This window comes from Mesoplodon densirostris, chromosome 18, assembly GCF_025265405.1.
Source record: "Mesoplodon densirostris isolate mMesDen1 chromosome 18, mMesDen1 primary haplotype, whole genome shotgun sequence".
Taxonomy (NCBI): Eukaryota; Metazoa; Chordata; class Mammalia; order Artiodactyla; family Ziphiidae; genus Mesoplodon; species Mesoplodon densirostris.
In genome coordinates this window covers 60415996-60440168 of record NC_082678.1, presented here as the reverse complement: position 1 = coordinate 60440168, position 24173 = coordinate 60415996, and the positions used below count along the sequence as shown (strand labels likewise).

Sequence of the window (24173 nt, the reverse complement as noted above, 5' to 3'; positions counted from 1 at the left end):
TCCATCCCCTGCCCCCCACTCCCTTCCTCAAACCCCCGCTCCCACCAGAGCCTGGCAGTCTGCTGGCAGGTGCTGGGTGCCCAGCCTGGGGCCCGCCCTCACCTAAGACCCTGGTGATGTAGCAGGGCCGCCCACAAAGAGCTCTGCTAGCGCCCAGAGGTCCAAGAGTTTCTTGCCAACTAGCCAGGGCTGATGGCTGGCCGGGCTGGGGCGGAGCGGGGGTAGGCCCTTCCCACCCCCTCCCAGGGCTCCCAGGAGGGAGGGGTTGCTGGGGAAGCAAATGGAGGGAGACTCTGAGCCCCCGAGATGAATGGTCTGGGGTAATCTACGGACTCCAACTGTTTAAGCCTCCCCGTTTATGCCCCCCAGCGGAGAAAATGGAGAGTTGGACATAAAATCATGCATCTGATCCCCTAACAGGTCATGACACAGAGGAGTCTGTGGTGGGGGAGACGGTTGTCACTGGAGGCGTCAGTGTCATCCATCTGTCACCAGTGATAATCACAATGTTACAATACCACAGTCGTATCGTATCATAATATACTGATGAGCCATATGAATGTCACATAATATTCTATAAGCCGCATGGGCTATAGAATATGAGGACTCAGCTAATATGGGACATTATATCTTAGGATGACATGTATTCCTGTGGCAGCTGGCATTGCCCAGAGTAAAGCAAGGGGAGGGGCTGATCCTAGGCCCAAATCCGGCTCACGGCAAGAGCTCCGTCCCCTGTTGCCTGGAAGAAGGTGGAAAAGCCAGTTCAGCTCCGCTGTCTGAGACAAAGGAGCGCCGTCTGATTATGGTGACACGAGGAGCAGGGTGACGTGGACATAGGGGGTCGGTCCCCACTTACATGTCGCTTTCTCTGCATATATCTGTCTCCATCTAGCACTGGACTCGCCTCCTCCTCGTTCTCTGAAGAACAGGGAACAAAGAGAGGAGATGGGTTACGGCCAGACCATACGCTCTCCACCCGGTCACCAGGTCGCCCAGGTCACCAGGCCTTAGGGGCAGGTGCTGCTTTGCATAGCCCCTGCCTTTGGAACGATCGCACATGGAGACCCAGGGCTTTCCGTTTGGCGCCTGGCCTCCTCACCCTCTCCCTGCCCCGTGAACCTGGAGCTTAATTGTACTCCACCCACCCAGGAAGCTGGGCCTTGCTGGGCATCTGGCTTTAAAAGGTACCTGGGAGACAGACAGATGCAGCAGTGGGGTGGGGAGGGTCCCTGTACCAGGGGCTCTGACGGCTAGAGGTGTGGGAGGCTGGAGGGTCCTTTTCCACAGGGCCCCTCACCTGCACTGGCCGGGGGTGTGGGCAGCTGGGGATCAAGGTCTCGGCCTCACCCCACTGCACAGAGGGGCACACGCTGGGAGGGAGCCACCCGGGCTGGGCTCCCTCTGGCGGTAGCTCGCAGCCCCGCCCTGGGTGCAGTGCATACCTGGACCACTGCCCGGCTGCACTCCTCGCACGACGCCGCCCTGCCCACCCCTGCCCCCCTCCAACCACACCAGCAGCATAGAGACCCAACTGCTGAGCCGGGAGCCCCGGTCCTCACCTGCCCCTCGGCCTGGGGTGTCCCGGGCTCCCTGTCTGCGCCGCCTGCCTCAGGCCCAGGGCCCTCCAAGAAGTTGGATGGAACCAGGCCCCGCTGTCCATTCAGTTCCCCCTGGGGAGGAGGTGCTGAGACTAAGACCAGGAGAGGCCTCGCCCCCACCCCCTTGACCCTGAAGCCCCCGGGGGACGGCCTGGGGTCAACGTCACTCTCGTGGGAGGCTACCTGGTCCACTCCTCCGGGCTTCCGTCATCCCCCTCCCTTGCTCATCCCCCTCCCTGGCTCTGGGAGAGCCCTCTTGGGCACCCCCCACCCCCATGTTCTCACATAGTAGAAACCATCATCGTCCATGCCCCCGAACACAGTGATCACGTCCCCTGCCCGGAAGGGCAGCTCTGCCTACGGAGAGACCAAGAGGCACGTGTCAGGCCCGGGGAGTGCCTGCCACCACCCAGCGTGGCTGGGCTCTATCCGAGGGTCCTCACCTCCACATCCATGTTGGGGGAGCTCTCTCGGGGGTTGTAGTCAAATGCAGCCACCATGGAGCGGCGAGCTTTCAGGCCAGGAGAGGAGACCAGCTGGGGGGCGCCTGGAGGGGGAGGGGGAGAAGACTCAGGACTCGCTCTAGAGCCTCCCCCACCCCCGACTATCCTTGGCACTGGAGGCCTGCCGACCCCTATTCACCACCTGCCCGCTAGTCGTAGCCCCTGGGGAGAGGTCGGAGGGGCTGCCCCGCCCCGTCTCTCTCCCCAGTCTCCGCTGCACAGGGAGGCCCCTCACCTGCACAGGGCTGGGCAGGGCCTTCCGACTCAGCTGTGGAGAGAATATGACTGTGAGCCCCGCCCCTCACATCCCTCTTCTTTGGGGGCGGGGGAGGGGGGTGCTGGTGCAGGGCAGGCAGGATGATCAGCCTCACACAAGGGATGCAGGAGGAGGACGCTCACACATCAGCCCAGCCCTTTGGTTCTCGCAGTGAACTAAGGCCCAGAAGGGGTAAGTGACTTGCTCCAGCTGGCAGAGAATTTACAGTCGGGTGCTTTCTGGAACAGAGGTCCCAGCAAACCACTGCCCATCTCCATTAGAATGAAGCCGCCCGCTGCGGGGGTGGCTGGGGATGAAGGTCTGGCCCGATTCCCTGAACCTGCTCAAGACCTCCCCTGTGTCTCCCCAGGGAGCCACGTAGTGTCCCCACCCTCCCATCCTCACAGGCCCCCGAGGGAGAAGGGGGTCTCACCCACCTTTCTTGGAGCGGCGGGGCTTGGGGGGAGGCCCAGCTGTGCGAGCTGCGGAGTAGACAAAGGGACCGTTCCCTGGTCCAGGAAGGCAAGCAGATGTCAGAGAGAAACCCAGGCGAGGGAGGGAGATGGACAGTGACTTCAATCTTCTCTCGGGGCTGTACCAAGGCTCCTGCACTAGAGCGTCTAAGGGCATTCCTCTCTCATCCCCCACCTCCCGGATCCAAAATACAGGGCCCGTCGCCCAGGCAGTGAACCCCCATTCCAGGCAGCAAGCTCACTGCTGCAGCCACACTGGCCTCAGTCTGTGAGGGCCCCAGTGGCTCTGCCAGACTCTGGACCAAGCAGGCACCTCGGCCACTCCAGACATACAAACTGCTCTGGGCGGGGGCGGTGTTGGAGTTGGCACTGTGGTGGCGGGGGTGGGGGGGGGCAGGAGCAGGTCATACCTGAACCCTCGACGAGAACATCTGGGGACAAACGGCCCCGCTGGAGCAGCTGCCGTCTCCCTGCAGGACTGTCCGCGGTCACCTCGGACACCATGTTGCAGGGGATGTAGCCCATCCGGCCCCCGCCTTCACCCCGATAGAAGCCATCGGCATCCTTGTCCCCAAACACCTGGACGCGAAGAAGACCCGTTGTGTCAGGAGGCCAGTTCAGCTTGCTCCCTGCACCCGAGGCCCCGAGCTCAGAGCACCACACTTGGGACTGCAGAAGGGTGCTGTACCTGTTGTGGAATAGGAGATGGGGGAAATAGCCAAGAATACGGATCAGAGGGGCGACAGAAAACAGCCCTTTCCGTGTGGTCGTCACCCACTATCTGCACAGCCATCCCCCCAGTCCGGCCCAGACTAGATCCCCCTGACCTCAGAGCCATAGCCGAAAGCCTTCAATAAATACTTGGAGGCACAATAAAAGTTACAATGCTAACGGCAGCCGTTATCACGTTGTGCTATGCGCCAGGCAGCTTCAGGGCTCTGTGGGTACTGAATCATTTCATCCTCAAACAGCCCTGTGAGGGAGACACTTAATATTATCCCCATTTTACCAATGAGGCCCAGAGGCGTTAGCTAATCTCCTCAACGTTTCACAGCTAGATGTGGCAGAATCAGGACCCAGCCCCCCATCACCTGGCTCTAGAAGCTGTGTTCTCACCCACGCGTGGCTATCGTACCCCCAGCGCAGGAAAGGAGGGAGGAAGGGGGACCAGAGAGTGAGTCGGTCACCTTCAGGATCTGGCCCTCCTGGAACGGGAGCTCCTCTTCGCCGGCATCAGGGTTGGGAGACATCGACACGGGGTCATAGTCAAACAGAGCCACAAAGACCCTGACAGGTAGGTCCTGGCAAGCCAGTGCTTCTCCTGGAGGGCTCCTCGGAGGGGCTGTCGGGGAGAGCAGTGGCAGTAAGCTCTGGCCAAGGGGACAAGAAAGCCCCCTCAGCCTGGCCCAGCGCCCCCACAGGTGCTCACCCAGCTCCACGGAGCCTGGCCTGGGGGCCCGGCCCCCTCTCCGCTGGGGGCCCCTCCGCCCAGAGCCGTCCTGCCCTCTGGGCTCCCCAGTCTCTGCTGCCTGCAAAGAGAGGGCAACAGACGGCAGAAGTGACACACCGCCCTCTGGCGGGCACCGCAGCAGGGGCAGGACCCCGCAAGCGCTCCCCCAGCTCAGCCCGGTCAGCGAAAGCGGCACAGCAGAGCAGGGACACACGTTCCTCTCCTGGAGCCGTGGCCCAACCTCACTGGAGGCATCAGACGCCCCCACGTGGGGAGGAAGGGCAGGAGGGCAGGCCCAGCTCCGGCCACCTTAGCAGATGAGTGCAGTAGAGGGACTAAGGTTAGATCTGAGAGCTGGCCGCGGAGCGTGGGAGAGGAGCGCCTCTTCTCGGTGTCGGGGCCGGGTGATGCGGGCCATCACAGTCAGCGTCCTGGAGACGTAACTAGCTAAGCAGAGGAAAGGGCCCCCCGGCCCAAAGGCAGGGGGCTGGCTGGCGGCAATTGGCGACTTATGGCCACAGAATATTGTGCGTCCCAGTTCCGACTGGCAGAAGCAGCAAAGCAGTGGAATGTGGGTGGGAAGAGGCAGGTGAGGGAACCCGGAGGCCCAGCCCCACCTCTGCTGATGGAGGCGGCAGCGTGGAATGGGAGCGGCCGGTGGGCAGCAAGCAGGGCCACCAGGCGGCAGCAGGCGGGGGGCTGCCCGGCGTGGGGAGAGGGCACGGACCCGGGAGGGCGACTCCGTGGCTCTGCCGGCTGCACTGCGGCCTCTCCGCTCTGGCTCCCCTTTCTCCCAGGCCGGGAGGCGTGGGTAGGGGCTGGGGCCTGAATCGGCCTTCGGAGGCCCCCTGGGCCTCCCCGTGGGTGCTGCACCCCACGCCTCCCCATCTCCGAGGTAGCGGGGGCTGGTGGCGCTGATGCCCCCGCCGCCCGTCTCTTGCTCATCCTCAGAATCATATTCGATGCTGATTTCCAAGCACTTGGGGGAGAGGCAGCTGGCCAGGCCCGATTCTGGGGCTGGGCCACGGGGGCACCTCCTCGAAGGGGCCGGCCGCCCTCTCCCACCAGCCTCCGGTCCAGCCCTGGTGCCCTCGCCCACGGGGGCGCCGCCCCTCTCCCGGGCGGGGCCTGGTCGTCCAGAGGCCTGGGACCCGCCGTTGCTGAGAAGTCGGCTGCAGTGTTCACGGGGATCTGGGGACCGCCTGCGGTTGGGGGGCTTCTCGGGGGAGCCACTTCCTTTTCTCCAGCTGCTTCCACCAACTAGTCCAGGCATGTCCTCCAGGCGGTCCGCAGCCCTGGAGGGCTCGGGAGACAAAGGACATAGGCCAGGTCCTCGGGGCCGACCGCTGTCACAGCCCAGCCCCAGGAATGCAGGCTCAGGCGGGTCAGGGCCTCGGGAGGAAGAGCCTGTCCCCCGCATCTTCTCGTCCTCCTCGTCCTCTCCCTCCTCCTCCTCAGGGATGCTAAAGAGCTTCTTGCTGCAGAACTGCTGGAGAGGCAGCTCCAGGATCTGCTCCAAGATCTCCTCGTCGCTGTCAGTCTCACAGAAGGGGTCGGGCTGGGGCTGGGGGGAGGGGGGAGGGCGGCAGGGAAGAGAGGTCCGTGGGAAAAGGACAGAGCTGTGACCTTTGCCCTCAAATGAGGCCAGGGGTTTCAGGTAACCCATAGCCCTCTCTCAGCTTCCTCCAAGAGGAAAGACCAGAGAGAGAGGCTGGCCCAAAGCCACACAGCATGTCCGGGGCAGAGCCAGAGGAAGAATAAGGGGGCACCCCCAAGAGCGGGCTGCCCAGATGCTGGGATCCCGAGGGGTATAAGCGTCAGGGAACAGGCCATGCCTGTAACAGCAGGGAGGCCTCCCACCCCCTCCTAGGAAGCTCCCAGCACGAGCTCTCGGATGGCCAGGGCGCTGCGTCTGGTGGGTTTGATGGGGAGACGTTACAGAAAAGAGCGCCTCATTCTCTCCGTTCTTTCCAGGAGGGCGGAGGCCAAGCCTGAGCCACTTCCTATCTGCTGCTCAGGACAGGGCCCAGGCCACACACCTAGAATGTTGCCGGCACCCGGTGGCATTGGAGCCGCTGCCGACACGTAGGGCAGAGGCCCCCAGAACCCGAGGTCTAGGGCCCACCAGGCCCTCCTCACCCCGGTACCTTGGCCCCAGTGTCCCTGAGGCTCTTGCCAGCAACCTGCTTCTGGAAGGAGCAAGTCCTGACACCCAGCTCCTCGGCCTCCGCCTCCTCCTCCTCTTGGATGTCTGACAGGTCTGAGTTGCGGCCATGGTCCACAAGGGAGTTCCCCAGACGGACCCCAAGCTCGGCCGTGTCCTCTCTCTGCAAGAGGCCAAAGGAGAAGAACAGGGAGGTGAGGGAGGGCGCTTTGGCAGCGTCAGCCCCAGCCAGAATGAACGGGGTCCCTTGGCAGAGGGAGACAGGGTCCTGCCCCAAAACGGGGGGGACGCAGAGCAGGGGGTGGGGAAGGAGGAGGATGGCAGCCAAAATGGAAAGAAACCTGGAAGGCAAAGTGACAGAGAGCTGGCCAGACATAGAGCACGGACCAGAGCAGAGGACAAGCAGAGAGGACAGCCAGATCTGGGCTGGCAGAGGGCAGGGAGGGGGGCCTCGATTCCTTGAGGCGGCCCAGTGTCCCCAGCCCCGTACCTCAGCCCTGGGCCTCAGCCCAGGCCCCGTGTCTCCCGCACGGCAGGCCTCAGCACAGGGCAGCCTCTGGGCCAGCGCTCCCTGGGTGGAGCCAGGGGCCGGGCGGGCCTCTCCCGCGGTCCACTCAGCCTCCTCCTCGGCCAGGGGGGAAGCTGCAGGGCCAGGAACTCGCTCTCCCCAGGTTGGCTCCCTGGCCTTCCTGTCCCCTGGGGCACCCAGCACCGCTGGCCCAGCCTCCTCCTGGAATGGCAGGCACTGAGGAAGGGCCCAAGCGCCAGATCCTTCTCCCAGGCTCTACCTGCCCCCCCTTCTCCCCAGCAGGGTACCTGAGAGCCAGGCACTGGGGGCTCCTCTGAGGATCCTTTTGGCGTCTCTCCGGGAGGGCTTGCTGGGGAGCCCCCGGGGGGCTCTCGAGTTCCACAGGGGCTGGGGCACCGGAGGGGAGAGCTGGGGTCTCCAGGCCCTGGGGAGGCTGGCGCAAGGGGCGGTCTGGCCTCCGAGCCCAGTCGTGGGGAGGGGCAGGAGACCCTGGCTGGCGAGGAGGCCTCAGCCAGGGCGGGGGCGACGGGAGCCGGGATGGAGTCGGCCGACTCGCCGTGGGGCGACATGGTGCGCACGGCCACCGCGCGGCACGCCTGCAGCGGCTGCAGCTGCGACAACTCCACCAGCACGCTGCCTGCCGTGGGGGAGGCCACCTCCATGACCTGCAGGGTGGGAGGAGCAGAGCACAGGAACGGGAGGCTGAGGTGGCCAGGTGTGAGGACTCCGCGACCACCGACCACCGTGACCAGCATCACGCCAGGCACGGCGCCCTTGGCGTGCCACGTCTCCTCTAAGCCTCCTGGCCACGTGGTTTCAGTGGTGGAATCCCAGTCACCTGCTACCAGAGCCCATGCTCTGAACCAATCTGCTACTTAGTGCCCAAATGCCAGGGCCCGGCAGCCTCTGTGCCAGGTTGGGGAGACTAGGCCTCTGAGCATGGCGAGGAGAGACGCACATCTCGATCCCAGGGTACAGGTGGGCAGTCCCCAGGGCATACCTTCTGCCCGTCAGCATAAATGGCATAGCCTGTGACCCGGACGCCGTTGGAAGTGCCAGCAGCATCGATGGTCACCGGGAGCCAGCCGATGACCAAGATCCCAGGGGAGGGCCCTGGCTCGATCCGCACGTCCAGGGGGGCATCGGGTGGGCCTGGGGGGAGGGGGCACAAGACCCAGTAACGCAGCACACTCCCTGCCAGACGTAACAGCCCACTTTGCCGTTCCTCTAAAAACGCAGGTAGCGACAGTCTCCCCTTCGGCCACCACCCGTGGCCTGACCTCCCAGGTGTTAAAGACACCAGGTGCCCAAGCCCACCTACCTGCTGGGAGTGTGGTGAACTGCAGGGTGGCAGCCCGTTGCTCTGGCCTCTCCAAGCCTGGTTCCCAGGTCCCTCGAGGTGGGAGCTGAGCCTCCACTCGGGCCTCATAGAGCGTACCAGGCCGCAGGTGGCAGAAAGTGGCCCAGTAGGTGCCAGGGCAGGCGGACGGGCACTCCTCCCCATTGAGGTAGACGGCATGGGCCAAGCTGCTATTGCCGGGCGCCCAGGTGATCTCAGCGGACGTGGCTGTCAGTCGATGGACCCGCAGCTGGCTAGGTGCCACCCCGGCCCGGGCCCCTAGCACCAAGCAACAGCGCAGAGGGTCAGAGCCGCCCCAGCTGGTCAGGGCCTGAACAGAGACACGGAGGGGCCCAGTCTGCAGGTCCAGATTCTCAAGCACAGCCGTGGGGGGCGCCCCGGGCCCCAGGGCCTGCCGCAGCTCCCCATTCACACAGACGTGGTAGCCACGCAGCTCCACGCATTCAGGAGGCGGCTCCCAGGCCAGCACCACGCTGTGGGCCAGCTGCTTGAGGACAGCCAGACAGCGGGGGTGAGGCGCGGCAGGGGGCTCACCCAGGCGCTCGGGCGAGGGGCTCAGCCTGAGCTCGGCCCCCGCAGCCTCTTCCTCTGTTCTGGGCTGGCTGCGTCCCCCGCTGCTCTGGCCCCCGCTGCTGCTGCTGCCCGCGCCGCCACTCAGGAAACTGAGTTCAGGGCCTGAACTGTGGGACAGATCAGCCAGCTCTGGAGGCAGGGAGGTCAGGAGGTCGTCGTCGGACACACGCTCTACAAAATTGGAAGGGACCAGGCCCCTTCGGCCATCCATGAGCTCCCCTGGTGGCGGGAGGGCAGGGGAGGGGAAGGCAGAGAGGAGGTAGAGAAAAAGCAGTCCAATAAATGCATTTTAGCAGTGGTTAGTGGGTGACCTTAAGCGTCTGGTTCAGATCAACATTTACCTGTCACCGCTTTTTAAAAGACAGGAGCAGTCAAGATCTGGATTAGGGAGTTACTGTTAATTCTCATTGGTGTGATAACAGTATTGTAGTTATATAGGACAGGCATCTTACATTTTAATGTGCATATGAATCACCTGGAGATTTGTTAAAATATAGATTCTAACTCAGCTCGGTCTGGGTGGGGCTGAGATTATTTTGCATTTCTCACGAGCTCCCAGGTGATGCTGCAAGGATGCAGAAGAATGTCCTTAGAAGGAGATGCATGTTGAAGTACGTCTGGGTAAAATACCATCTGTCTACAACTTGCTTTTCAATCATCTTTTTAACCTACATACAGAAAAGGCAATTATGGCAAAATGTTAACAACTGTTGAATCTAGGTGGTGAGCACCTAGGTATTCATCGTACTATTTAATTTTTCCGTATGTTTGAAAACTGTCATTTTACACAGGCCTGAGGAGTGAGGGAGGGGGTGCCCCTCAACTTCCCTGTGTGGAAAACAGACATCCTCAAAGGGAGAGGGACGCCCATCTGGTCAGAGTCTAGGAAGGAATCTTTAGACACAGAAGACATACCTGCCAGAGAAAGGAATCCCCTGTGGGTTCTAGAAGGGGTTGAGACCCACAGCAGGCCTGGGTCCAGGAGCATGACTGGCAGTCAGTTCAGACAGCGACTGAAGGTAAGTTCTGTTACCCTGTGCCAGTTGCCCGGAACACTTGGCAATAAAGTATTATAAAGCGTTTGTTTTTTGCTTGTGAGACATCAGAAAAACAAGAAATTGGACACACAGTCTGTCACGTCACAGCCGATTTGGGAAAAGGAGAAAGATTCCCGGGGCACAGATGAGCTGGCGGCTGGTGTGCCTTACTGGGAGAAAGGAGGAGCGAGGGCCAGGGTTTGGAGGGTGTAGGCAGGCCTGAGCTGCAGGAAGGCGCATAAGTTCCCCAACACCCTCTCTCTCTACTTATGCTAGGAGGGAAAAACAAAAAGTAAGGAAACTTGAAGAAGAAACAGAAGGGACTTTCAATAAATTAGATAACGTGAGCACTGTAGGGGGTTGAAAGGTGGCCTCCCCCAAATATGTCCACATCCTAAACCCCGGATCCTACGAATATGACCATATTTGGGAAAAGTGTCTTTGCAAATGCAATTAAGTTAAGGAGCTTGAGATGAGATCATCCTGGACTATCTGGGTGGGTCCTAAATCCAATGACAAGTGTCCTTAGAAGAGACACATAGGGAGAGAGAGACACTGAGAGAAGAGGAGGAAATGTGACCACAGATGCAGAGACTGGAGCGATGTGGTCACAAGCAAGGAACACCTGGACCCACCAGAAACTGAAAGAGACAAGGAACAGACTCTCCCCTAGAGCCTCCAGGGGGGGAGTGTGGCCCTGCCAACAACTTGATTTCACACTTCTGGCCTCCAGAACTGTGAGAGAACACATTTCTGTTGTTTTAAGCCACCCAGTTGGTGGAAATTTGTTACAGAAACCCTAGGAAATTAATATAAGCACTAACACTATGGGGTGTGAGGTTAACGGTAAGAACCATCACACTAAGCAGATCCACAGCCCTGAAAGGCTGGTGCTGGAGCCTGGGCCAGAGTCAGTCTCGTGCCCCTGAAGCTTGAGCCACTGAGAGCAGGCCAGGGGGGACCAGACACAGATGAAGCAGTCACTTAGCTGAAGTATGAGGAGGAGGAACAGGGCATCCTGCACCCAATTGTCTACATGCCTTTCAATCTATCCCAAATTGCATAGTTCAAATTCTAGTAATTAGTTAATATTTATGTTTTAGCTGCCCCCCTCCAAACAAAGGTGTTGGTGTTTTTATTATTTTTTTTTTTAATTAAAAAAAGCGTTTTCCCGGGAGCTGTTTAATCCTGCTCTCCATTATCCATCCTTATGGAGAATTGAGCTGTTCACCATCATTCCCAGCACCTGCTCAAACAGCAGGCGCGGGGCCCAAGGAGGGGAGACTGAGCAGGCTCTGAAAGCTTTGCGTGTTACAGGCCCAGACCTAACCGCTTTCCTAAATCCCCACCCACGGCTGCAGCCCTCACCCTGCCCTGCCCAGCCCGCATCCCAGTCTCCGTACGGTGCCATCCTCCCTACTGTGGAAGGATGCAGCCTGGTGCCTGGCCAGGGCCACCGTGCGGAGTCACCCAGGCCACTTCTTCTGCAGGCCCCGCCCTGTTGCCTAGTCTCAGTAATGGGGCATCTGCCGCGGTCGCCCCATCCCACGGGCACTGTAGAACTGCCCTGAAGCTCACGCCCTGCCTGGGCCCTGACAACCGCTAACCACTTGTTAACACCCTTTCCTGGGCTCTGGACCCTGATTCCTCCTCCCCACACTGATTGGGGTCCAGCATCAGATCTATGCCACATGCCTGACCTCGAGGTCACTCGTGCTAAGCGCTGCCATGCCCTGTCTGCCAGCACAAGAGTGAACTTAGCCGACATTCCCTGGGGCATGCTGTCCGCCACCTGGACCGTCGTAGGCCCTGTCTTGCTCTGGGCAGGTCTGGAGTCAGACCAGCTGCTCCCACAGCCCTTCCATTCCCTTTCCCCGCGGGCTGCCGGGTCTCTGGATGCCTTTCCGCTGAGCCTGAGAAGTTACAGTGGGCTGAGAGCATACAGATGGGTGGAGGTCTTCGGGAAGAGGAGCTTCAAAGCAGGCGGATGGACGGAATGACCCCCCCCCCCCGCTCCTTCCTACCTTCAAAGAAGCCATCCTCGTCCATGTTGCCATAGATGTAGATGTACTCGCCAGCCGTGAGCGGAAGCTCCGCCTCTGGGTTCTCATTGGGGCCCTCGAAGGGGTTGTAGCTGTTGGGGGAGGTGGAGAGGAGGAGGAGGAGGACAGCGACTGACGTTCCGTCTCCGTGTCCCGTGTCCTCTCCCCCAGTGCACTCGGCCTCTACGGAGACTTAGTTGTCCCCCTTTAACCACGTGGAGCACCCACTGCGCCCACCCCATTCCAACGAGGCTAAGAGGGCATGTCCCGCTGGGGTCCCTGCCCCACCCCCGCCGTCTCCAGAGGCCGCGCTCTTCACCGGCCCCCCCTCCCTTACAGCCCAAGTGCTGGGGAAATGGGGAGCAGGGGTGAGGGCCCACCTGTAGCGAGCGAGGAAGACCTGGATCCTGGCTCCTCCCCGGCTGCCCTCCGGGGCTGCTGGCGGCAAGGAGACGCTGTCTGCCTCCAGCTCCTCCACCTCGCTGGCTGTGTCCACCTGCGGACACGCAGAAAGGGCCAGTCCCCCCAGGACCCAGGGGCCAAAGGCAAAGCAGGCAGAGGAGGACCCACCGTTTTGAGAAGAGAAACTGAGCAGATGCTGGGCAAGGCCGGCAGCGATGGGCCCGATGTTTTCTAACTCAGCACCTGAGCCGGCAGGGCCTGGCGGAGCCCAGGTGCCCTGGCTCAAGGGACGGGAGGGAGGGGCGGGGTACACTAGATCCCTCCCTGAGCCCCGGCCTCTTTTCTGCACCAGCCCAGTAAATAAGACCACTTTCCCCATCGGAGAGGGGGCCAGCCACACCGGTGGCGGAGGGGCTGGGGAGGGTGTCCCACGACAGTCTGTCTCTTTAAGGTAAAAACGCCGCCAAGCACTCGGATGGTGGAGAGCTGGAGGCCGGGAGGCAGAAGGGGCCGAGAAGGCCCCGTGACGAGGGTACCGGGAGCCGAAACCGGGGCACCCAAAGCCAGCACCACCGCTCCATCCCACGAGGGGGCAGTAGAGGCCGCGGCCGGGTTCTAGCCCCCGAAACCACCCGCGACGGCAGGGCTGCTCCCGACCACCCTCCCGGCCCACACACTTGCTGGGGTTTGGAAGGTAGAGAGAGGGATGAGGTGATCAGAGGGGTTGTGAGCGACACCAGAGAATTTGGTAGTGGTAACAGCTGCCACACGTTAAGCGTCTACGGTGTGCCCGGCACCGAGGGAGGTGCCACCCTTGTATTTTTTCGCGTAATCCTCACAGCAGCCTCACGGGGCGGGGTTATTAGTTCCAAATGCAGACAAGGGAACCGAAGCCCAGAAAGAGGCAGCGACTTGCCTGGGACAAAGCTGGGACCTGAACCCCGGAACCTGTGCTCCTTCTCAAAGGACCGCCTGCTTCTGCCACAGGCACTCAGGACCAGCCTCATTAGGTGCATCCTGGCGCCAAAGTGCCTGCCTCCATCCAGCCCAGGACTCCAGGGCCTCTCTGGGCCCCAGAGGGGTGGGGCTGGGCGGCCCCAAGGGAGGGCTTGCAGGAGGGTGGGATGGGCCCCACCTGAGCTCCCCGCCCACCGGGAGGAATCCACGGGCCCCTCTCTCCCGGGGCCTGGCTCCACTTCGGACCCCACACGGGCCAGCGGCCACCCAACTCCTGGGTCACCTCCCCACCCCCCTTCCCCACGGCAGAGCCAGACCCCAGGCCCCGCCCCAGCACTGACCTCGGGCGTAGGGCATGACTTGGGGCTGTTGTGGATGGACTCGGAGCGAGAGGAGTTGGAGAGAGACTCTGCCTTCTTGGCCGTCCTTCGGGGGCCCCCCGCAAGGGTGGCAGGGGCAGGCTCGGAAGACTTTGGGGTGCAGCGCCCTGGGGAGCCTGGCGGGAGGTCAAGGTCTAAAGAAAAGATGACATGTAGCCTTGGGGTCTGTGGCCTGAGGAGCGACCAGGGACCAAGGGTCCTCTTGGATCTAGGGCTCAGGCCCTCCACGGCCAAGTTTCCTTACAAGAAGGGAAATACTGGGTGCAGGGGGGGGAGCTTACTAAGTGGAGGTGGAGGTGATTTACATATATTATTTCATGGGCTCCTCAGAGCAGCTTGATGAGGTGCATTGGATGCTCCTGTCTTACAGCTCAGAACACGCGGCCCACAGAGCGTTAGCAGCATCAAGAACTGTTACGTGAGTGGAGCTGGGACCACGAGATCCGACTGACGCCCAGCTGGCTCTTCACCAGCCCATACTGCCTGCTACTGACTCCTAGTGCCCACCTCCCAGCCACGGCCACAGAGACCTTGTTGAAGGGGAGGAGCAGCGGGCCGAGGTGCTCCCCGCGGGCTTGTTTCTCCCCAGTGGAGCCTGGCTCAAGCCACACCTGGCTCCAACTTGCTGTGTGATTGTGGGTGAGTCGCTAGCCTTCTCTGACCCTGAGTTCTGCTCTCTACAAAAAAACCCAGACCTGGGGATTCCAGGCTAATGTCACTGGGGTCTACCTTACCTTTGGGGCCAGACCCCCGGCAGGGCTGGGGGGTGGAGCAGCAGCAGGGGGCTGGCGGGCGGTCCCCAAGGGTACTGTAGCCCAGGGCGGAGGTGAGCAGATCCAAGGGGCCCGGGTGCAGGCGGAAGGCCTGGAGCTCCTGCGCCAGGAGGCTGAAGCGCTCGGTCTGGCTGCGGCACTGCTCCTCCAGCTCTCGAACCCGGACCTGGGCCAAGACCCACGATAAGCCACAAGACCCACCAAAGCTGCCAGATCCAAGCTGTGCCATCTCCACACAGCCCCGCACTAGGCTTCAGTTCACATCTGCCCAGCCCCTAGGCCTGGGCACCAACCCTCAGCCTGGCTGCCCCACTGCCCCGAATAGTGGGCAGCTGAGGGTAAAGACCGGGAGCTGTGGGCCAGCCTCACTCCCAGCCCTGACTCTCGCAGCAAGGCCTCGTGCCCCAGGCAGCGGCACTTCCTGCTTGTGGCTGCTTTCTAGGCCAAAAGGGGTCGCCCTACCCCCATCACCACCACAGTATCACTTGAGCAGTTTTCTCAGCTCCGTGGCTTGTCACCCTGCCACAGTCGGTGACCCAAATCCCTGCCCTCAGAGAAGTCCCCGGAGAGATCCCACACGGGAGCCAGGGACATCTTTGTGACAGGAATGAACCAATTCCCAGGAATTTTTCTCAGGGATCAGGAGAGTCCCCGTCAAGGAGATCATGGGTTAGACGGGCGAGGGACTTCCTCAAGGTCTCAGCGGCTAGGTTTTAGAGGAGGGCAGGGCCTGTGTCTGCCAAGCACAGTGGCAGATCTGGGACGAGGTGGTGGCCCACATGTCCTGTGAGAATCCCAGCCCATCTACGGAGTCTCAGGTCTGCTACCAGTCGCACCCCCATCGTTGGACATGAGGGTTGGAACCCCTTAGACCTAAGGGAGGAGACGCAGCTCGGCCAGCCTGGAGAGGTGTTGGGGAGGCCCCCCCGCAGGGAGGTGGGGAATCAGGAGGACGTACCTGCATGGAATCCAGGGTAGACTGTGGCAGGGGAGGAAAGCACAGAGGAAGGTTAGAGCACAGAGGAAGGTTAGAAGCCTTACCCTGGAGGTCATTGCCCGGAGAGGGAGGGAAGGAAGGAGGGACCCAAGCGGACCCCGCCCAGTCAGCTCCCTAGACTGACTAAGCAACTGCTAAAGGGAAGGATATTGCAGGCCCAAAGGGGGAGGGGATCCCCCCAGGCCCCAGAGCACTTAGGGGCCCTTCCTGGGAGCCCACTCCCCACACACCCACGCCACCCGTTCCAGCGCTCTCTGAACCTCTCCAGCCTCCCCGAAGCAGGCAGAGCTAATGGCCACCCCCAGGGACCCACCTCCAGCAGCTGCACAGCCCCTTCGTGTTCCCTCTGGGCTTCTGCCTGGGCCTACAGGTGGGAGGAGGCAAAACGCTAGAGGAGAAGGATGAGGAATGGGGGTGGGATAGAGTGTGATGGAAGCGGGGAGGGTAGGGAGGGCGAAGGGAGAGAGAAAGGGGAGGAGGGGAGAGGACGGGCCGGGGGAGAAAGAGGGAAGGGGGCTGGGAAGGGGCCGAGGCCTCCTCCCGCTGACCCCCACCCGGAACGGAGCCAGAGCGCAACAGGGTCGAGAGGGGCCTCAGGCTGCTTCTCTCTTCCCGGGACCTCCTGCCCCAGGGTTTCCCTCCTCTCGACGCTCTTCCTCAGCCTCTGCTGCTGGCTCATCTTCTACCCCTCTGGAGTGTTAGGGCGCCGCAGGGCACAGTGCTGGGCCTGCTTTTACTCTCTCCCAAAGGGTCCCCTCGAGTCACCCGACTAGACACACTGAATACTCCAAAACCTGTCTCCAAGACCAGCGTCCCCAGGACCCGAGACTCATAAACCCAGCTGTCTACGGACATCTCCACTTGAGTGTTTAACCCACAGCCCGAAGTTGGCCAAAACGGAACTCAGGATTCCCTGCCTCTCACATCCGAGGGCCTTCATCCCTCACTCCTGGAGAGTGAAAGGCCTCGCCCTCCATTTAGTCAGCAAATGGGTGAAAGAACGGGCACTCAACTGGAATCCCATGGTGAATCCTGTCAGTTCTGTGCCCAAAATAATAGTCCACATCTATCCACTTCCTTCCATCTGTGTTGCTACACCCTAATCCAGACAGCCACCATCTCCCGCCTGGACCCCTGCAGCCACCCGACAGCTGACGGCCCTGTTTCCGTGCCCACTGCCCCATCCATCCTCCGCCGTGCTGCCAGCGCGATCCTCTAAAATGATGAATCAGATCATGCCACTCCCCTGCTTAGGACTTTTCAACAGCTTCTAACTACTCAGAGAGCAAAATATCCAAACCCTTCCCGTGACCTCTGAGGCCTGGCTCTTGCCCACTCAGGCTGTTCCGTCCATCCTGCCACGTTCTAGCCGCACTGGTCTGCACCCCCAAGCTCCTTCCTGCCGCAGGGCATTGGCACATCTATTCCCCTTCCCTGGAGTGCTCATCAGCTGGCTCCTTCTGGCCCCTGAGGTATTAGAGGCCTTCCTTGCCGAGCTCTCTAAAGAGGCCGCTCACCCCATCCCAGCTACTCTGTGTCTCATCATCCTGGTCACTTCCCCCACTGCGCTTCTCCGTGACTGGGATCGTCTCACTCCTGGATCTGTTTACTTGCTGATCGGTCAGGGACGTGACCTTTGCCCCCTCCCGGTCCCTCCAGTGCCCGGCACGGTGCCTGGCACACAGTGGGTTCTCAGTAAATACCCACTGGCCGAGTGACGGTAAAGCCGGGGTCCGGCAACCTACCACCCTTCCCCCGCTCGGCCCCCCCAACCCTGCACCCACCCGCTGCAGGCTCCGGACCTCCTCCTGCTTCTCCTGCAAGCTAAGCCGAGCCTGCGCGTGCTCCGCCTCCAGCTGCTGCTTCCGCTGGGCCACCTCCCGCATGTGCTGAAACGCAAGAGCCCGCGTCAAGGCCCAAGCCCTGCTCTACTGTTCCTATAGAAGATCGAAGGTGAGGGTGCCTCAGACACCGTGTGTTCCAGATACTCTCTGTCGAAAAGGAAACTGAGGCTAGAGAAGGGAAGGGCCGGCGGCACCAGGACTCGGCCTACACCCCAGTGCCCCACAGAGGGCCACTGTCCCACTTTCTCCCTGTGCCAGGGACCGATGCCCCCCGCCCCCCCCCACACACAGGCCCCTCACCTTCAGCACCTGCTCCAGGCTCTCCAGCTTGCTCTGCAGGCCCCGGCTCTTGAGAAGGGCCGAGTCCCTCTCCTGCGTCACTCCCAGGAGCTGGCCCCTCAGCTCCACGTTCTCCCATTCCACCTGGAGAGCGGGCAGCGCCAGGGAGTGCAGGGTGTGAGCCTCAACCCCCAGCATCCTCGCCAGGGGTAAGAGTATGCGTCATACTCTAGCCCAGTCCGGGGTGGTGGGTGGAGGACCGGGGGCCTAGCAGGACCTGGGCAGAGCCGCTACCTGCTCCTTCTCCGTGGCTCTCCCACTGAGCCGGGAGTTCTCCTCCACGAGGCGGGCATTCTCACTCTGGGCTTCCCTCAGCTGCAGTTCCTGCGAGACCAGAGGACCTCTGGGGAGGGTCCCAGCGCCCACCTTCCTCCTCCCCCCACACAGAGGACACTGCCCTCCCCGACCTGGAACCTGCATCAGCCAGGAAAGCGGAGCCCCGCAGAACGGGAGGACAAGCGCACTCCCTGGGCAGGAGGGAAGCAAGCAGAGCTGAGGGGAGCCCACCACCTGGCTGGCCTGAGGGAAGGGTGGAGCTGGCCCCCCGGGAGGCCCTCCAGGCTGGGCGCTCACCAGCTCCTCACATCGCCTCTGCTTTTTCCGGGCTTCCTGCTCCAGGCTCTCGCATTTCTTCCGCTTCTTGCTGAGCTCTGATTCCTGCGAGGTCAGAATGGAGCTCCTCAGGTGGGAAGGCAGATCCACCCAGAATGGGTCTCCTCCAGCCCTTGACCTGGGACTTACCAGCTGCTGCACCCTCTGCTGTGTCTCTGGCTCCCCTAGGACCACGGGTGGGTTGTCCACATCCTCCTGGGGCGTGGCCTGGAAATGGCCAGGGGCAGAGAGCTGGCACCTGAGAAGAGGGCCTCAGGGCAGCCTACCCCCAGCCCCGCCTGTCTGAGGGAGGGTCCCACCCCATCTCACGGTCAGCAAAGAGATCCCTGCCCGGGAAGTAGGGGTGCCGTCTGCCCCCCACCGTATCCCCTCATCTCCAGCTGATGTGGAAGAGCAGAGGCCGCACCCCCGTGTCCTCCAGACACAGTGCTTTGAGATCCTGAGACCCACGCGTGCCCTGGGAGATGGGTCCCTTATCCAGGCCAAAGCTTTCCCTTTTTAGCTTCCAGCCCTGCTCTGCGCTCAATAACTGTCCTCGGTGTCCTTCGGCGACTGGCAGAGAACTAGGAGGCTGCCTGGGCCCCCGGGGATGTGGTGTCCCCAGAGCTAAGGGTTATGGATCCATAGAATCTGGGCTCGGCCCAGAGCCTGCAGACCTGGCCAGACCCTCCTCCCAGCTTCCACCAAGCCCACACTATTGCACGTCCCAGTTATCCGGGCAAACTCCGGAGGAGGACAGGTCTTGATGGGCGATGCATCTCCCTCTCTGGGCCAGGCAGAGGGGCAAAATCTGAGCAAGAAGCATCCCACACCCTGAGGCCTTGGTCGCCAGGAGGTCCCTTCTCCCTCCCCTCTTCCCGGAAGGAGGCGCACCTAAGTGCTGCCCAGTACAGAGGATGGAGAGGAGCCAGACCTCTAAGTCCTGGGGGTCCGGAGCGGGGTCCCTAGCCCTCGGACCAGGGGCCACCTCAGCCCGGCGCCCAGTGAGGGTCGCCCGTACCTGGAGCTGGGGGCGGACACACTGCCGCCCCCGAGTAGCCGGGCCGGGCCTGACGGACCAGGCGGGCGCTGAAGGGGGCGTCCCCGCGCTGCGGCGGCTGCGGCGGGAGGCGGCGGCGCGGGCTGGGCCCCGGGTGGCTGCCAGGGCAACCGGGGATTTGCAGCCGGGCCGTACCACTGGCGGCACGGCAGGGGCGGCGGGGCGCGCCGCGGGCCTCAGGCCTGCGGAGGGCGGACCTCGAGCCCCTGGGGGCGGGCGCGGCGCAGGTACGAGCCCCGGGGGCCGGGCAGAGGACCCTGCTCCCTGCTGGGGACAGTCCCCCAAGCCCTTGCAGTGCGCACGCCACCACCGCGTCGTCGGGGCCCTGAGCGGCCCCGAGCCGCTCCCACCCCCATCTCCGCACACCCACACACCTGCCCATGCGCCGGCGCTCACCTCTCCCGGGGCCCCGGGGGCGGGCGCCCCTGCTCTGGCCGGGGCGGCCCGACCTGGGGGCCGAGGCGGCGGGGGCGGCTCCCTCTGGTTGCGCAGGGCGATCTGCCTCTGCAGCCGCAGCACCTCCCGCTGGGACTCCCGCAGCAGCCGGTCGAAGTCCCGCACGTGGAGCCACTGGGGGCCCTCCTGGAGTCGCGGGACAAGGAAGGGAGTCGGGCCTAACCCCTGCCCAGCCCCACGCCATGCCCAGCAGAGCCCGCCCTCCGCCTGACTGGAGGGGCTCCGGGGCGGGGGAGGGTACACATCCCCCCATGCATACATGCCTGGTCATAGATGCATGCTTAGAGAGAGCCACATGCTTCCGCTAGCCCGTGTGCAAATATTCCCAGGAACTCGTTTACTGGGCACGCACGGCATACCCGGCACTGTGCTAAATGCCTTGAGAACATCTCTTCACACTAGTGTGAGGTATGTGTGGATTCATACAGTCAGACCCACTGGCATGCAGCCTGAAGCCCGGAGCACAGAAATTCCCAGGTCTGGGACTCATGGCTCCACCCACTTCGGTTCCGGCTCCTTCTCTCCCCGCTGCCACCTGGGCCGTTGCCAGGGGAACCTACTCCCCAGCAGCCTCCACCTTCTCGCTTTATTTACATCTCATTAACATCTCAGTCCACATCCCACACTGCGGAGCAGGCGGCCCTGTGTAGGGCTGAGCTGGAAGGGGTGACCAGGGCCTCCTCGCACCTTGCCAGCCAGGGTGAGCCTGGCCTGCAGCTCCCTGCACTCCCGCTGCAAGGCGGCGATCTGCTTGTCCTTGGCCAGCAGGGCGCTGGCTGTCTCACTGAGGTCCCGGGCTCGCTGGCGGGCCAGGGCCTTCCGGCACCACTCCAAGCTGGCCCCCGGACTGGGCATGGGAGCACTCACCTGGCCAGAGGAGGGGTAAGGCCAACGTCATCCGAGGGCTGGGGCGGTCCTCCCACTCCTCAGCGCCTCTCACAGGAGGGGTTGGGATGAAAACCTACAAGTGTGGCCTCCTGCTTCTACCCGGGGTCTGCATCTACCCTCAGGAGACCAACAGCCTCCCTTTGACCCAATCCCTGCCATCCTCAAGCGGGAGTGAAAGGGTTAACTGCACATCCTAGTTTAGGCCCAAAGGATGCTGCTCGTTGAGGGCTGCCCCTGTGATGGGTTTTCATCCCTGCCCCCAGCAGATCTGCACCCACAGATGAGCTCAGCGGACGCTGCAGTCAGCACCAGCACGTGGTGACCCGGAATCCTGCTCAGGACCTCCCCGCCCAGCCCTCCCCTCCCTCCTGTAGCTCCAGAAACCCTCAGCCTCCTAGCCTGGCTGGCATTTGCCCTTCCTACACCTCAGCCCCTGGGTTCCTGCTCTCCTAGGTGCTAAGGGTCCGTGACTCCCAAGCCTCACAGTGGGGTCCTTGGCCACTCTAGGTAGGGGTTCACCCTCTCCGGGTCTTGGGGTCATGTTCTGGTTCTCCGGCCCAGCCCTGGCGCCCCTCTTCCCTGGTCGCCCAGCCTCCATCCAGTGGCTTCCCAGCCTCACCACCCGCAGGTTAGTCTCCTGCAGCTTCTGGGCTCTCTCCTCCAGGCGCTTGGCAATGACCGCCAGCTCCGCGTTCTTCCGCTTCAGTCTCCGCACCTTCTCCTCCGTCTCGGGGAAGCTGCTCTTCCTCTGACAAGGGGTCAGCCAGAATTGGGGCATGTGGGGAGCACCCCCCAGACCCGATCCTAAACAGCCCGGGCCTTGGGCTAGAGTCCTGGGCTCACAGTGGGGTTCTTGGCAACTCTAGGTAGGGGTTCACCCTCTCCGGGTCTTGGGGTCATGTCAGCTCCATGGAGCTCCCACTTGGAGCGATGCTCGTGGGATGAGGAGGACGCCGAGGCAGAGGCCCGGGGTGTCTGAGTCTGCCTCCCCCCAGCGCCAACCAGGACCCAGGACTCGCTTTCCAAGCCTCACCAGCATCTGGTTCTCCTCCTTAAGGATGGCACAGCGCTGCTGCAGCTCCCCCACGGCCCTCAGCAGCTCCAGATGGGGCCTGTCCCCAAAGCCCACTTTCAGCTTGCCCTGACACGGGAAAGGACAGGGCACAGCGACTCAGGAACCCACCCTACCTGTGGAAACCAGAGCCCTCCATAGGGAAGCATTCCCCCTCCACAGTCCAAGGAGACATGGAGACGAGAAGGTTCTCCCACACAGTTCAGGCCTTCGGGGGGAGCACAGGAGACCCAGGAGAAGGGGTTGTTCAGTCCAGCCTGCCGACACTAGCGTCCCCCAGCCCTGGCACCCTGTCTGCTAGTCCTCGATTCTTCCCATCCCTGCCCATCTTCCCCTCTTGGGAAATGCCAGCTCGAGCTCCCATCCGCACTCCTCCAGGCTCCTCAGGGCCCCTGAGTCCCCCAAAGTCCTGGTCCCTCCATCTTCTACAGGAGACTGCTCGCACCGACCCCAAAACTTGTCCTCCCTGGCTCAGCCCAGCACTGAGCCCCCTCCCCTGAATCTGCTTCCTCTGGACTCTGATTCCATCACACACCTCCACACGCCCCCAGTATCCTCCAGCCCCCAAGGACAGAGACTTGCAGAGGAGACACACAGACACAGACAGACAGGCAGGCAGAGAGAGACTCACAGAGGGAGGGGGAAGGGGGAGGGCCAGAGGTAGACAGAGAAGGCAGAGTCAGAAGGACAGACAGATGGCAAAAAACGGAGCCAGTGAGATTCCTGACCAAAGGAGGGAGGACAGACAGTCACAGAGACGAACCCACAGACAGAGATGGGCCCGGAGAAGAGAGGTGGGCGGTGAAGTTGCGTGTCATGCCAGGCTGGAGGGCATGGTGAGATCCCCGACCTCGCAGACCCCAACCGTCCACAGCACCCTTACCTTAGAGAAAGCCTCCACCTCCTTGCCCTCCAGCCTCTGGCAGCTGAGTCCAGAGCTCAATGCTCCCGGCCCGGGGCTGGGCAGCCCAGTTTCTGTTCTTTCAGGCTGGATGCCCCCCACAGACCTGGGGCTTCGGGCTCCCTCGGGCTCGGAGCTCTCCTCGGGCCTCAGTTCTCCAACACGCAGAGCTGCCGGAGTATCGGCAATGCTTGGGGATGCACCTCCAGGTTCGCCCCCCTGGCCTGGAGTCCAGCTCTGCCAGGCGGGCAGTGCCCATGACTCCATGTTTCCGGGGTCCCCCGGCCGGGGGAGGGGTGTCAGTTGCTCCATGGTTCTGCCAAGTGTCCCCAGGACCCGGGCGGGGGGACATCACCCAGCCAGGTGGAGGGGCTGGTGAGGGTCACGCCAGGCCAGACCCTTTCCTCTCTGAGCTCTTGGCTTCACCGAAGCTCCATCCAAGGTTGACTGGGTTCTTCCTCACCCACAAAGGAGGCTGCAGGAGTCGGGGCTGCCAGGGCTGAGCCGGGGGTACGCGAGCTGTGTCTGTTCGTGGCTGTGTGTGCGCGCAAGTGTGTGGAGGAGCACGGGTGTCCCCGTGGGGGTGGGGAGGATGTGCAGAGGCCACCGACAGCCGTGCCCGGGTGAGGGTGAGGGTGTGCGCGTGTCTCCAGGTCTGCCTGTGCCGGTCAGCGCTGCTGTGTGTGTTTGGAGGATGGGTGCCCCCACTTGTGCGTGCCACGGGGTAGTGGTTCTGTGTGTCACTGTCTGTGCCTGTTTCAGAGTTGCCGGTTGTTTCTCTGTGTGTGGCTCTCTGTATTGCAGGGCTGTGGCAGTGTGTGACGCTGTCACCGTTTGTGTCTGAGTGTCTCAGTGCTGTGCTGCTGTGTGCATCGCTGTCATGGTGTGTCCGTCAGCGTCTGTGAGTCTGACCATCCATCACGATCCCTCAGCCTGGCTAGGGTCCACGGGAGCTGCTGGGGTGATCCCCAAAGGTCTGCTGTGGTCCTTTATCTCCTGCTTCTCTCTCCGCTGCTGCTCGCCAGCTTGCTAGGAGGCTGGGCTGGTCTTAAGGAGGCCTGGGTCGGTGGGCTGCTTGCCTCATAGTCTCTGTCCCTGCTGGCCTCGGCTCTGGGGACTGTAAGGGTCCCCTACAGTCCCGGAGCCCTGAAATGGTGGGCGCCGAGGAGGTCTGAGCCTCAGAATAAGGGGGTGAGTGAGGGAGAGCCAGGTCTCCCCTCCCCCCTCCCCTCCTCCCCACCAATAGGAAGTCGGCTGCTGGTTTCCATGGTGATGGCGCTGGACTGGTGGGCTGGACCGGCAGGCAGTGTCGGGACAGAGGGAAGAGCAGGTTCCTTACAGGATCTCGGCCCAGTGCCCCCAACATGTGACCTCCCACCCCTCCCACACACACACCCACATTTTCCAGGGTACAGAGACGGGGGGCTGCAGACAGTTCTCCCCACATCAGTCCCAGCCCAAGCCAGGTAGAGAGAGCGACAGGAGTTGGTATGACAGATAGACAAGGGATCCAGCCATGGAGAAT

The 24173-nt window shown here is 62.3% G+C and overlaps 1 protein-coding gene across 3 annotated transcripts; it reads right to left on the bottom strand.

Annotated features, from left to right (window-relative positions):
* Positions 1 to 891: 891 nt before the first annotated feature.
* Positions 892 to 22960, bottom strand: TSPOAP1 (TSPO associated protein 1). 3 transcript variants are annotated; one of them, XM_060081257.1, is made up of 31 exons: positions 22631 to 22960; positions 21709 to 21816; positions 21295 to 21423; positions 20475 to 20654; positions 19728 to 19913; positions 18422 to 18499; positions 18254 to 18337; positions 17915 to 18004; positions 17642 to 17764; positions 17282 to 17386; positions 15811 to 15861; positions 15459 to 15479; positions 14462 to 14666; positions 13689 to 13861; positions 12369 to 12484; positions 11971 to 12080; positions 8298 to 9128; positions 7977 to 8128; positions 7264 to 7641; positions 6938 to 7177; positions 6431 to 6610; positions 5011 to 5847; positions 4263 to 4362; positions 4021 to 4175; positions 3244 to 3412; positions 2798 to 2869; positions 2340 to 2372; positions 2045 to 2148; positions 1887 to 1958; positions 1563 to 1673; positions 892 to 921 (listed from the first exon to the last, which is right to left on the bottom strand). In XM_060081257.1, exons 1-31 carry the CDS (start codon positions 22958 to 22960, stop codon positions 892 to 894), a joined length of 5553 nt encoding a protein of 1850 aa, XP_059937240.1. The 3 variants fall into 3 exon arrangements, with proteins under 3 accessions (XP_059937240.1, XP_059937241.1, XP_059937242.1); XM_060081258.1 differs by having other exon boundaries at positions 2798 to 2842; XM_060081259.1 differs by lacking the exon at positions 20475 to 20654.
* Between the last annotated feature and the right edge of the window lie 1213 nt (positions 22961 to 24173).

What these genes read in the sequence shown, in the direction of transcription:
- TSPOAP1 (XM_060081257.1), bottom strand. Translation starts at nt 22,960, where the DNA reads ATGGAGCAACTGACACCCCTCCCCCGGCCGGGGGACCCCGGAAACATG. An exon ending in AGAGGCGATGTGAGGAGCTG is followed by an intron (nt 18,005 to 18,253) that starts GTGAGCGCCCAG and finishes CTGGTCTCGCAG; the next exon opens with GAACTGCAGCTGAGGGAAGC. An exon ending in CCCTGCCCAGCCCTGTGCAG is followed by an intron (nt 2,149 to 2,339) that starts GTGAGGGGCCTC and finishes CTCCCCCTCCAG; the next exon opens with GCGCCCCCCAGCTGGTCTCC.